This window comes from Pollachius pollachius (assembly GCF_949987615.1).
Source record: "Pollachius pollachius genome assembly, chromosome: 13".
Taxonomy (NCBI): Eukaryota; Metazoa; Chordata; class Actinopteri; order Gadiformes; family Gadidae; genus Pollachius; species Pollachius pollachius.
The window spans coordinates 6,673,323-6,686,605 of NC_136946.1; the positions used below are offsets into that span (position 1 = coordinate 6,673,323).

General features: G+C 42.0%; 3 protein-coding genes across 5 annotated transcripts in view; all 3 read left to right on the forward strand.

Annotated features, from left to right (window-relative positions):
* Positions 1 to 2,799, forward strand: part of bloc1s4 (biogenesis of lysosomal organelles complex-1, subunit 4, cappuccino) — a 3,078-nt gene extending 279 nt beyond the window's left edge. Inside the window, exons 1-5 of one of the 2 annotated variants that reach the window (XM_079749585.1) lie at positions 1 to 61; positions 293 to 364; positions 564 to 665; positions 910 to 1,044; positions 1,921 to 2,799. The exon at positions 1 to 61 is cut by the window's left edge and continues 279 nt beyond it. In XM_079749585.1, the coding sequence (XP_079605711.1) occupies positions 1 to 61; positions 293 to 364; positions 564 to 665; positions 910 to 1,044; positions 1,921 to 2,010 (460 nt within the window). In that variant the 3' untranslated portion in view covers positions 2,011 to 2,799. The remainder of the gene's footprint in view (positions 62 to 292; positions 365 to 563; positions 666 to 909; positions 1,045 to 1,920) is intronic. The other variant, XM_079749586.1, reaches the window with a different exon arrangement.
* Positions 2,800 to 3,061: 262 nt separating this feature from the next.
* On the forward strand, positions 3,062 to 8,491 carry LOC307085329 (nuclear transport factor 2-like). Of its 2 annotated transcripts, none has more exons than XM_079750099.1 (5): positions 3,062 to 3,181; positions 4,786 to 4,912; positions 5,447 to 5,518; positions 5,621 to 5,719; positions 8,210 to 8,491. In XM_079750099.1, the coding sequence occupies exons 2-5, from the start codon at positions 4,808 to 4,810 to the stop codon at positions 8,324 to 8,326; spliced, it is 393 nt and encodes a 130-aa protein (XP_079606225.1). In that variant the 5' UTR covers positions 3,062 to 3,181; positions 4,786 to 4,807; the 3' UTR covers positions 8,327 to 8,491. The 2 variants fall into 2 exon arrangements, with proteins under 2 accessions (XP_079606225.1, XP_079606226.1); XM_079750100.1 differs by having other exon boundaries at positions 3,105 to 3,176.
* Positions 8,492 to 8,645: 154 nt separating this feature from the next.
* rrm2b (ribonucleotide reductase M2 b) lies at positions 8,646 to 13,255 on the forward strand. The gene is made up of 9 exons (XM_079750098.1): positions 8,646 to 8,837; positions 9,358 to 9,522; positions 9,769 to 9,885; positions 10,509 to 10,642; positions 11,489 to 11,583; positions 11,770 to 11,903; positions 12,114 to 12,218; positions 12,383 to 12,496; positions 12,619 to 13,255. Exons 1-9 carry the CDS (start codon positions 8,814 to 8,816, stop codon positions 12,769 to 12,771), a joined length of 1,041 nt encoding a protein of 346 aa, XP_079606224.1. The 5' UTR covers positions 8,646 to 8,813; the 3' UTR covers positions 12,772 to 13,255.
* Positions 13,256 to 13,283: the final 28 nt, after the last annotated feature.

The window sequence follows — 13,283 nt, forward strand, 5'->3', positions numbered from 1 at the left end:
GCTTTTGAGATACACGGCTCTGAGTTATTCCTCCTATGTGAGAGCGACTGCTGGGGAAGAGGTGAGAGGGATGTTAATACGCCTTGATGCTGCTAACCACATACATCGAATCGGCTTTTACAAGCGTGGAGAGTCTAGAACTGTTGCACCCAGGGCCAGCCGTAACTAGATATGTGTGATGCAAGGAATGTAGTAACTGCACTGGGAAGCTTGCTTGCAATAACAAAGAACCGTGTGTGTGGTTGGCTCTATGTTGAACCAGTTTATAGGAAACCGTGCGTCTCTCTTCTAGGTGCTCTGTTTGGATAGGAGCTTGGAAGAAATGCTGACAAGAGTAGATGAATTCGTTGGAATGCTTGATATGGTAAGATGGGGCATGGGGGTTTTGATACACTAATAAAAATTCACTTATTTAATCTGCTATATATATATATATATATATATATATATATATATATATATATATTTTACTGCTGCATTATTGTACACTGGCAATAACATCTAGAACAGTTTGTTCTCTCGTTATTGGACTGTAATTGTATTGTTTTTTGTTTTCCCTCTAGATCCGTAATGATACCTCTCAGATAGTGAATGAGAATCTACCTCAGATCCAGAGAAAATCGGATGAAATGAGACAGATCTACCACAGAATTGACAAGTTGGAAGTAAATGCCAGCTTCCCTATATATTGTGTGTGTGTGTGTGTGTGTGTGTGTGGTGTGATTTTTCCATTGTCTGCCATCTCTAAACAGACCAAACGGCAAACCAACACAAGTGATCAATGTAACATGATCTTTTGATACAATTTTTTTCTTGTTGCTTATTCAGATCAGATTCTGAATAAACAGATAGAAAGCATGTATCCTGAATGTTAAGTGCCTACCACCCATCCAATGTGTTTCCCCCCAGGCCTTTGTCCAAATGGTGGGTTTAAACGTGGGTGCCATGGAGGAGCAGGTCACCCAGGCAGAGGGAGAGCTGGGGACTCTGCCCGGGGCCTTCAAGAAGATACTCCGCACCATGAGCGTTCCGGGTTTCTTGAATGTAAGAACTCTACCTGTCCTCCTCTGGGTCATCTGCTAGGGGGATTCTGCTGTGGTAAGGTGCGTTCACACCAAACGCGAAGGGGCGACACAATCCCGTACAAAGTGAACGTAGAGACGCGAATCGGGCGAATTATTCGCTAGAGAAAACCGGCGACAAGTTTTGATTTGTCGCGCCACACTTTCGCCGTGCACAGGTGAGCGCGTTCACGAGACGGAAATTCGCCTGACAAAACTTGCACAGCGACAGTTTATGATTTGTCGCACAACAGCACTTGGGCGACGACGTGAACGGGCGACAAATGTGTCTTTTGGTGTGAACGCACCTTTAGGTTTTAACTCAAGGCCTGTGTTTTGTATGTATTTTATATGGACCACCTGAGTCTGGAATAAAGTTTATCTATAGTTAGATTACCTTTTTGTTGGCTGGCACCCAAAGCTACTTGGCCCTCAGTTGAAAATACTATATGTGTCGTGAAACAAAATGTGGTCACAACGTCAACTCTGTTTCCAAGGGGAACAATGCCTGCACAATTTTACGTCATTGGTCCGGGATTCACAATCTAGTCTCACAAATCATGCTTCAGATGAATATCTTCTGTCTGACGGCAGTCAATCTCACATCCGGCTGACCAGGGCATTTCACATTCTTTCGCCCCATATTTGTTTTGGCCAAGTTTGCTGGAGGCGGGAATCTGTAAGCGCATAACTGTCATTCTGAGTTTCTCTTGGTAGAATATGTACACACCGAAAGAGGAAACAAGGCGTAACCCCGCCCCTTCCAGTTTCTGTCCTGCCCCTGCCTCGAAATTCGGCTATATATAGTAGGACTGCTAGCTCCCAGTAAGGCGGTAATGGTGTGGTTTGTCCCCCCCAGAAGCCGGCCAGCCCAAGAAGACCAGCGCAGCAGCAGGAGATCCCCACTGTGTTCCGGACAGACGACCACTTCACACCTCAGCCACAGTGATCCCATCAGAACCTGTTGGTTTTAATCATGACCGTAGCAATGACGTTTTACTGCCATCCATTTCCAGAGGACTTTCATGTGGAGTGGCCACACTAAAGCAATAGAAGCCTTTCCGAACAAATAACTGGAAAACGACAGCGTCGTCTTCTCCTGGCATCAGCACTGAACTCTAACAAAACAATATCTATTGGTTCAGTTTTTGTTTTGATTTAAGAAGAGAGAAAAAAGTGCCTCATTATAAGTATTGTTTTTGTTTTATATTTTGGGTGAAAAGAAAAATACATCTTTTTACTTTCTGTTAAACAAGGAGCACAATATTTACCCCGACTTGCCAGGCAAGATCCTTGGAGAAGTCTGTTGTAAATATAGGTCCTAGAATAATCCACCCAGCCCTTTTTATACAGGACACTACCTGCATTTATATACGTGTATGCTGTATTCAGCGTAACTTTGTAATTTATCGTCACTGTGCAGCAGTGACATTGGCCCGGTCCGATGGAGCTCTCACAATGTCTTCCAATCCATGCTAGTCACTTAATACTGACTGGTAAAGTTGTTGTGATTTTAAAGGCTCAATGGCTTGTGTTTTATTTGCATGGACATTCATTAGAGCACGTTTAGAGAGTTAAAATACTACAATGGGCTGAGGTTACTGCACTCACACACACTTAAAGAATGCCACATTCAGACTGAGAAGAGCAGCATTAGAGGTCCTTCGATTTAGTGCAATTGTATGAAATGTAGGGTCGAGAAAAATAAATAAACTGAGTGATCACGTGATTTATTATACCCAAATGGTGCTCCAATAAATCAGATTAATTTACATTGAATACTCCTTGCAAATTATAAAGGTTATTGCGGACTGGAGAATATATTTCCATGTGTGTGAATCTTTTGACTTGAATATATAAGCTGTACTAATCTATCATTGTGTGTGTCTGTTGGTATAGAGATATATCGATATAATTTATGTTTTATAAGAACAACCTATGGTTGCCCCCTGACGGCCATGGTTGTCCCCCATTTTTTATTTCTTGCTATGACAACACGGCTGCTATTGGTCGGCGGGTACATGACGTCTTGCCTCTGCATAACCCGGATGAAGCGGGAACCTCCCGAGGGTTTTCCTCCACGCTGGATCGCTTACTGATTTCTAAAACTTCTCTGTAAGGTAAAGCGTTACATTTGGAAACACTAGACACCCGTGTGTTACTTACCCGTGTGGATAGATGGTGAATGCTGTATTACGAGGATAAGAGTTTTTGTAGGACTGTAAAACTTAACTTCCAGGCTCCGGAAGAAGTGGTGTTAGCTATCTAGCGCTACTAGGGGTAGCTCACTTTGTTGGACACACAACGCGGGGTTGTCACAAGTCTGGGGGTCGATCGACACTATTTCACTCTATAATCTGTCATTCGGTTTCTATGCTGTGGACGAGCGATCAAGTGGTGTTATTCGAGCCAAATGGTATTGATGAAGTCGCCTAAAGTTAATTTCTACACCCTATTTTAAGTGGTTGTTGAATGAAACACTGAGGCTACACAAAGGTTCACTTTGCTGTTTTGGGTGATACTACACATGTTATATATTATCAAGCACCCGTAACCTGCTGGTGTTGGCAGTACCAACCTTGGATCTAAAAGTAAAACGTTATCGTTTACTGCACACCGACCCACTGGGTGGAGTACATTCAGATTAACTTTTTGCAGCCGGTTTGTCATCAACACTGAGTGTGTGTGTGTGTGTTGTGCTTGTTAACCCGTTTCGGTTTGACCTCGTTTTGTGCTTTTTATACTCGGGAGAGTTGACAATCACAAATCAATACTGTTTGTGCTACCTGGGATACATTTTGAGTTGTCATTGATTACAGCACAAATATAGGATAATGGACATGCAAGGGAAATACAAGGCAAAGGGGACGGCTGAATAGGCGGTTGTAGTATATCGGGATATAAGGAGTTACAATCTGACACATTTGACACATTAATGTCCACACACGGGCTACTAAATATGCGTTATGGCTCAAATGAAATGGCCACAGCATAGGCAGACGAGGATACAGGGTAAAGGATCATCCCATCTCTTGTCAAAATCGTATCGGTTAATCTGCTTACAGGGCTGAATGGGTGAGGCGCAGCATAGCATTGTATCGTGTGTTTTTTTTAGGGGTAGATGGACCAATGGCCGCCCCTGTCCAGACTAGACTTTAGTTCCCCTCTAAACCCAACAGGGGCGGTATTACACCGTGACGTTTTTGGTTCACCGCTTTATTCCAGGAGAGGAAGACTGCATAGCACGCCATCTATCCATGCACAACCTTTATGGAAATAAATACTAGGGAATAAGCAATGGTGTTTTGTTGTAAACACATTCGAACTCAAGATCCCAATGTAGTGACAGATGAAAATGACGTGCTGTTTAACTGACTATGTTCAGACTAAAGGCATTTGCCCCCTTCGGAAGAAACCTGTCCAGTTAGTCTTAAGTAGTAATCCTGATTGACATCTGCATTAAATGTCGGTTTGGCATATTAAACAGTACCACTGTGTTCAATGTGGGAGCAAGGTTGTTATTTGCCCATGTATACCATGATACTTCCTTCCAAAATGGTTGTCCACAAGCAGGATGCTTTCTTTCAATAAATCAGCAAACGATTACGACATGGCGGGTTTTGGTAGCTCATACCTATCTTTGTGTTTAGGTTCACATTCTTTGATTATCCCTCAAGTAGCTACTGATTACACTTGATTTAAGGCACCTTTCCTCTGGTTTCAGGTCCACAGCTCCACTTTAAGCCATGGCTGATGAAAGGCCGGACTGGCAGAAGATCGGGGAGGAATTCATCCAGCTGTACTATTCCCGCTTTGACACTGGTAACAGGTCGTCGCTGGGCGAACTCTATGTAAGTCTGTCTTCTCCCAGCGTTAGGGACCCATTTAAGGACACGCTGTATTTTTAGACTGCGTTGCCTTCTGTTAAAGGGCCTTCTGAAGTGATCGTTCACACGGATGATTATAGAACTGCAATATTCATCAATACGACCATCAGTATAAAAATATCAATGAATCAAAGCCTAATCATAAATTACTAATGGCCAAGATGGTCAAAATGTATTAATTTACTCATGTAAAGCACACATTGAATGAACGACAGGAAGGTTTCAAATGGGGTTTTAATCCATTTCACCCGTTAATTAAAATAGGCGTTCTGGCTGGAACAACACACTTGTCACACAGGCAATCTGCGTCGTAGCGAGTAGCTACCCAGGCTTGATTTTATGCTGCAAGTCATACCCTCTGTTTCAACCCACTTGCCTGTCGCTCCAGTCTCCTGTCCATAAATGGATTCCAAATATGTCGAAACAAAAAAAGATGGTTTTCTTCTTGTTGCCTCTGTACAAGGCACTAGTAACATGTGGTGTGGTTTGTTCCCTCAGTATCAGACCGCCTGGATGACCTGGGAAGGAGAGATGTTCCACGGGAAAGAGGCCGTAGTAAACAAATTAACCGTAGGTGTCCTCGCCCCGTACTCTGTGTGTAATGCGTGACGGTTTATCGTTTGTTCAGCTCTTGGACTAACTGTTTCTCTCCTCCTCCACTGGCAACCGCAGAACTTGCCTTTCAAAACCATTCAACACAATATCACGAAACAGGACTGCCAACCCACACCAGATAATTGTATTGTTGTTATGGTGATGGGACAGCTAAAGGTGAGTGTTTCCTTCTTACATTGTGTTGTATTCAAGGTCTGTCAGAGAAAGGACTTTAAAACCTTCTACACATTACCCCAAAGCCCATGTTCATATTTTGTTGAGAATGTTTTTTTCTCAATGGGTTGGGTTGTGTGCGTTTTCCTCTTTCTGTAACATTTCTTCTCATTGTACTAACCTTAAGGGACCATACCGATTTGGGTATTAAACCATCGTAGTCTTCTCTTCCAGGGGCTCCACTTAAACATATAACAAATGTTATTGGTAAAGTCACTCAGTTGTATAAATTCTAGCACGACCACAGTCTCACCACAAATCAACTGCAATACAAGTGTTGTCTTTCGGAACCATTAAGTCTTAGGTTTGGGCGGTGTTAAGGGATACCAGGGTATTCACGCTCCCCTTACTTTCTTCTTGAAAGCGGCGCGTGCCGGGCCGTCAGACCCAAGCCGCTGTGGCGTTCTAACTGAACCCCGGGCCTCTCCCCTCTCCCCGCGGCTAGCTGCTGCTCATAGGCATGACCGCAGGCACAAACAATCAGCTGTATAACTCAGGGGACTTCACGACCACAGCACAACACGGCTCCTTAGAACTAGGAGACTTGAGAGGCAAAATGAGTGTCAACCTTTTGGTGAATTGATGTTCTGTCCACATAGTTAGGAAAATGTATTCGGATAAAAATACAAAACATTTAAATTGATGAATCACTTATTTTGACTCATATGGTCCTTGTGAGGCTGAGTCTATGTGCTTAGGGAAAATATATTTAGAGATAGCTATTTGTAATATATGTCTGCCTCCAGGCTGCTCTCATGTAAGCCCGGGCATATCCTGTAATTCAATTACAACTTGGTCACAAGAAAATCACCTAATTCAACCACATTGTTCTTGTGAAACAATTTGCGCCCAAGGGGTAGACGACAAAACCCACACAGCCATGAAACTGTCTCCTCCGTTTGGCTCGAGCAGGCGACAGTGAATCCTGTCACTCACTGAATCTTTAATGGAGTCATGAAATCTTCCCAGTTATATATAAATTTATCTTCAGATGACTTCTTCTTCCAACCACTTCAGTAATTTATCAGCCACAGCATTGTGTTCAACTGCCATTCGTCTGCCAGCAGCCCCCACACACGTTCAGCCCACAGATTGTTATCCTCCAGCAAGAAACTATGGAAGAAGGGCACTTTCGTCCCATCTATTCCATATTCTATTGGCCATAAGCAAGACTTCTCCAAGTAGGCTTATTACATATGAGACACAGCACTATATGCTAGACACAGCATTGTATGCCAGACAATGTCATTAAATACTACAATGACCATCACCAGTGTCGTAGACACAACGCAATGCCTTAACACTTTAACAAAATAAGAGAGGTAGAGAAGGCTGAAGTCTGGAACGCATAGACTTTATTATGACTTGGCACAGAAGTAATTAAAAAACCAAAGAACTCCTTTTCTGGAATCAGGCTTGAGGTTATGTACCCAAAATGTATGAACTCCAACCCCCTGCACTGACCAACACAGTATGCCCTGGGCCTGTACATGGGATACCTCTTGTCCCTTACATCAGTTCCCCATTTATTTTTTTACCATGCACCAGTTAGCTGACCATAATAAATGGAAGGGCTCCTTTCGTCTTCATACTCACTCTGATGCCCTCGCCCTGCTTTCCTGTTTTGTTGAGAAAGCCCTGTGTTCTGAGCGGTCACCACTGTAGAACCCGTTTTAACGTTGAATCGCCTGTCTTGAGAACGTCCATCTCAGAGTGTTGTCAGGAGGTGTAATAAGCGCCCACTGGATTTCCCTCAGAATGTGGTCTTTTTTTCCATACTCATTTATTTAATTTGGCATGTAAGCAAGATAATGATTACCCTTAAATGTCTGAGTAAATTGCTCCCATACAACTACATTTTTTACACACAGGTCATATACTGTATGCGCTAGTGAATAGAATAGAAACCACCCAAACCTGATCCACAGGCGTATGCAGTACAGTTTGTTCGGGGGAATAAAATGAATCACCAGTATTATATACGTCTTACAACAAAAACTAAAGGGCTACTTCGGTTGTGTACGTTGGTCGTGAGCGACACGCACATTTAATGCTCTTAAGGCAGAATCACTAACAGTCATATGTGGTATTATATTGATCGCTGATGTTTTAGTGGAGCCAGGAGAGACGGTTGTGTTTGGTTCCCCACCCAGACTGGTTTTGTCCTTTTTCTGTATGCCAGCGTAACGCACAATACAACACTGAGTGATGAATCAAAGATCCAAAGGTTTTTAGTGGTCAAATACTCATACAGCACGTGTAGTGAAATGTTTGTGTGACATACTCTGTATTTCGGTTTTTAAAATGGTTTTTAAAATAAGTTTTAACAAAAATGAAAAATATTATAAAATATAAGGGTAAACAGGGAGATGTACAATGTGTCATGTTTTTGAGAAGTCAATAACCGTGGTCTTGTTTGTTTCCCTCCCCCAGGCGGATAACGACCCGGTGATGGGCTTCCAGCAGGTGTTTCAGCTGCGGAACGAGCTGGGGTCTTGGGGCTGTTCCAATGACATGTTCCGGTTGTCGATACACAATTTTGGAGCATAGCACTGTGGATCTTCTGTTGGGCTCGCACAAATTCTGCAGATGTACCTACCATCAAGATTTGACATCCAGCTCCTCAATTGTACAATGTTTTCTTTTAGTAAAAGCCTTCCCAAATTCTTCTGTTTACAATAAACATTTTTTCCAGAGAGGATTTATATCCATCAATTGCCGTGCCTATTTATCAATGTAAAATGATACATTTATTGCAGGAATACGGCGCCGACCAGTTTAAATAAAACTTGAGCTGAGCTGAAGTAATAAACGCATCATTTATCCATATTAAGACCATGGCTTTTGACAACACTGGAGGTGCAGTATCTCTTCCTGGCCTCCAGGTGAAGCTTTAACCGCAAGTAAGCACGACACTCGATACAATGACGGCGAGATACAACAAAAACAGTTGCAACAGCGGAGGAGATCACTTATATTAGTTGGATTACCAACAACACGACCCGCATCTTTCGGTACGACCTTCACATCCAAGACTATGACGCAAGCCAATGGTCAAATGGTAAGCACTGCAGCTGCCTGGGGTTTTAAAAACGCATAGGCCGCCTAGGCCACCATGTACCTTTTGTTTATGTTAAGTGTCAAGATTTCTAGTCTATAACGACAATAAGGAAAGCTTTTAATTTGTAGTGCTATTTAGTGTCACCCTTTCTAGTCTACACGCACACTTCTGTGTAAAGTTACGTTTGCGGACGTCTATGTGTTACAATGTTTTTGCTCCGACGCATTGAAGCTAGGTTGTTTATGGTGAACATGCCCGCAGTTGTCAAAATGATCACAGTTTAATTATAGCGTCATCGATGTTGTTTTTTATTTGCAAATGCGTTTATTTGATCATATTTACCATTTAGGCGTTCGCACAGATCTATCGCGCAAGCAGAGAACAAGATTATTTTAAAGTCACAAGCCCCTATTTATAAGGGGAGCTTCATCTACATTACTACCATTATGTATGGACAATGATTGCTTACCGTTGCGTACGCCATGCTGTATAATAAAACAACTTTTCGATTATTTATTAGAATGGGCAACTTGACACGAATTCAGACTACCTCAAGAATAAAGACAAAGAAGATGAACCCTTGCTCCGAGACAACCCAAGAAGATTCGTCATTTTCCCAATCCAATATCCTGACATTTGGAAGATGTATAAGCAGGCACAGGCTTCTTTCTGGACAGTTGAGGAGGTATGTTGTATCTGGTTTTGAGTAATGTTTTTATTTGATTTTTATATTATGCTTATATATCTGATACATCACCTATTAACTCGTTTTTTCCGTGGCACATGGTTACTTGCACTTTCATGCTTTGTTTTTTAGGTAGAAACATTAGACTTAATGATACAGAAGAAGTACTATAGGCCTTTGTGCATTGCACACACGTGCATTCATTATCTGAATTCTTTCCCTCTCCCTACTGGCTCTTTTCAAAAGGTGGATCTATCGAAGGACTTGGCTCACTGGAACAAACTGAAACCTGACGAAAAGCACTTCCTGTCCCACATCTTGGCTTTCTTCGCCGCCAGTGATGGAATCGTCAACGAGAACCTGGTAAGGTGGAAACACCAAATATGGGTGAGCCAGTGGCGGTTGGAGCATTCAGGACCTGACCGTACTGATCTCTGGGCGTCTTGGCCCCATCGGATCCCCTGGGCTCTGCGGGGCCATGTGTGAACACACTGCGGGGTCACATTCTGATCCATAATGGGTAGCTAGGGGCCAAACCTTCACTGGTCTTGTAGTTGGAGTGACCATGATATAGCCATCACCTCTGTTTGACCTGCACAGGTCCAGAGACTTCATAGCCATCATGTTAGTTCGACCTGCACAGGTCTAGAGACTTCATAGCCATCATGTTTGCTTGACCTGCAAAAGGTCCAGAGACTTCATAGATCATGTTTGTTTGACCTGCACAGGTCCAGAGACTTCATAGCCATCATGTTTGCTTCACCTGCAAAAGGTCCATAGACTTCATAGATCATGTTTGTTTGACCTGCACAGGTCCAGAGACTTCATAGCCATCATGTTTGTTTGACCTGCACAGGTCCAGAGACTTCATAGCCATCATGTTTGTTTGACCTGCACAGGTCCAGAGACTTCATAGCCATCATGTTTGTTTGACCTGCAAAAGGTCCAGAGACTTCATAGCCATCATGTTTGTTTGACCTGCACAGGTCCAGAGGTTCAGTCAGGAGGTGCAGATCCCGGAGGCTCGCTCCTTCTATGGTTTCCAGATCCTCATGGAGAACGTCCACTCAGAGATGTACAGCATGCTCATCAATACGTACATCCAGGACCTGCAACAAAGGTATGTGGCCTATAAAGCACACTGCCTTAATAAACTCCCTACGGTAGAATGTTTGGCAAAGTTGGCGTACAACATTTCGGTCAGTGTAACAATGTCCTTGCTACATGCCACCAAGATGACTTTTACTGGGCTCACCCCAAACAAAGACACAGGGTGATGTTGACAGCCGCTTTATAGTAGGGTTTTTTTACTTTAACCTGTGCGCATTGATTAGTCAATGGACCACAGGTATGCAGCATCACCTCGCCCCAGAGGCCAATCAGACTGCATTCCAGTGATGTAGGTCAAAAACAAAAAGAAGAAACGCCCCATGTGGCGCAGACTGTAGTCAGATAAATATTTTTATTATGAAGGTAAAGCATTTTCTTTTTAAGACAGTTGTGAATATGGATGCCAATGATTGTATCCAGATAATTCTGTTTATTACAAAGGTGAAGCATTTTCTTTTTTTAAGACTGTTGTGAATATGGATATCCATGTATTGTTGTATAGCTCAAATGCTGAATGCCCCGAACTATGACATAAAAGACCTGGACTGATTCAATCGGAATACATTCAAAGTTGAATCCAGGTCAACTCGCAGTTTGTTTTAGAGCACCAGTTCCAGCTGTGAGGAAGTGTGGCCTATCTGCCACACTTCCTGACATCATAACATAACATCCAAACTGGCATTAAAAAAAGAAAGAAGCTTTGATGCACCTGTTCATAAAATAGTGTAACCGTCATTTCAGTTATATTTCCAGTTAACGTATTATTTTATGTGGCTGTGTGTTGGCCAGAAACCAAAGACATTGTTTGTGAATCCTAACTACTTTTTTTTGTCTTGTTTTTGTTTTCTGTTCGCAGAGAGCATCTCTTCAATGCCATCGAGACCATGCCTTGCGTGAGACGTAAAGCAGATTGGGCATTGCAGTGGATCAATGATGATAAATCAACATTCGGTGTGTAGGAATCAGTATTGTTGGCAATATAATATAGCGCCCATATGTACTAAATAAACAGTGCTACTGATCTTCTTCTTTTTTAAATTTTACTTTTCTACACAAAAGTCATCGACGCCAATATGTGTTAATCTCCCCAAATATTAATTCAGTGGTTTTCTTTCTGTTTAATCTTTTCTGCCTCAGGGGAGCGAATTGTCGCTTTTGCAGCAGTTGAAGGTATTTTCTTCTCGGGTTCCTTTGCTTCCATCTTCTGGCTAAAGAAGAGAGGGCTGATGCCTGGCCTGGCCCACTCCAATGAGCTGATCAGTAGAGACGAGGTTAGAGTCAGAACACCACATTCCTTTGAACATCTTTTTTGATTCGTTGTCCCCCTAATTCTGCCGCTGTGACATCCACATTTATCATCAAATATTAATTAGGTTTAATTAGAATTTGTTCAGAGATGTCTGCATCAAGAACCTTTGATTAGTGTGTGTGTGTGTGTGTGTGTGTGTGTGTGTGTGTGTATATGTGTGTGTGTACCTCAGGGTCTGCACTGTAATTTCGCCTGCCTGATATACAACCACCTGGTGAAGAAACCATCGGAGGACAGAGTCAGGGACATCATCACCAAAGCTGTCAGCATTGAACAGGTCAGCATTGCATTCTGGGAGATTTTTCAACCACATTTACAACCAATGTCTCTGCTAGCTCACATTATCCAAGTCAAACAAGGGTAAGTAATGGTTTGTGTTTGGGCCTGGTGAGGTTACTCCTTTGTAAATTATCTTTACCACTGTCTTTCCTCTTGGTACAGGAGTTTCTGACAGAGGCCTTGCCCGTGGCTCTGATAGGAATGAACTGCGGTTTGATGAACCAGTACATTGAATTTGTCGCTGATCGACTCCTCTGGGAACTTGGGCTGGCCAAGGTGATGAATCTATCCAGGCTTTATCTGAATTTATATTGTTTAATTTTAGTATTTGATCTAATCAATATTATTATTTATAATATATGCCGAAATTACTTGTTTGTTTTTTGCTTTTTTTTCAGGTTTACAAAGTTGAAAATCCGTTTGACTTCATGGAGGCCATTTCGTTAGAGGGCAAAACCAACTTCTTTGAGAAGCGAGTGGCTGAGTATCAGAAGTTTGGAGTCATGTCCAGTATGATGGAAGGGGAATTCACAGTTGATGCTGACTTTTGACTTGTTACATAAACTCTTTTTTACTGTACAGTATATTTATTGAAGGGGTTCAAATCAATGTGAAATATGATTTTAGGCCTACTGTTGGCTTCAGAATAAAACTATTAAAAAGATAGACTTAAGAAAAAGGATACCATGCCATATGTTTTACAAATATGATATATAATTTTAATTAGTGACAATAATTGTATGTTTTCATGTCCAATATAATGGACGGGGAATTACTCCTGACAGCGACTTTTGACTTAACTTTTTTCATTTTTTTAATGTGCAGTATTGAGTATGATCAATTCTTTATTTAAGGGGTTAAGGTGAATATGTACTTTCGTAATTGGGCCTACTATAAGCTACAGAATAAACCTATTAAGACGGATTTAAGAAAAACGGTTAAACCATACCATATGTATGACCAATAGGATTTATAATTTTTATGTTACAATAATGAAATGTTTTCTAATAAAATTATCTGCCGTATTCTTACGTATATATCTTGTATTATTTTTTTCCAGCCA

Bases quoted from the DNA above. Each gene is read 5' to 3' on its own strand.
- LOC307085329 (XM_079750099.1), top strand. From the start codon at position 4,808: ATGGCTGATGAAAGGCCGGACTGGCAGAAGATCGGGGAGGAATTCATC. The intron at 4,913-5,446 runs GTAAGTCTGTCT...TTGTTCCCTCAG, and splicing joins CGTCGCTGGGCGAACTCTAT to TATCAGACCGCCTGGATGAC. The intron at 5,720-8,209 runs GTGAGTGTTTCC...TCCCTCCCCCAG, and splicing joins TGGTGATGGGACAGCTAAAG to GCGGATAACGACCCGGTGAT.
- rrm2b (XM_079750098.1), top strand. From the start codon at position 8,814: ATGACGCAAGCCAATGGTCAAATG. The intron at 8,838-9,357 runs GTAAGCACTGCA...ATTATTTATTAG, and splicing joins CGCAAGCCAATGGTCAAATG to AATGGGCAACTTGACACGAA. The intron at 12,219-12,382 runs GTCAGCATTGCA...CTCTTGGTACAG, and splicing joins AAGCTGTCAGCATTGAACAG to GAGTTTCTGACAGAGGCCTT.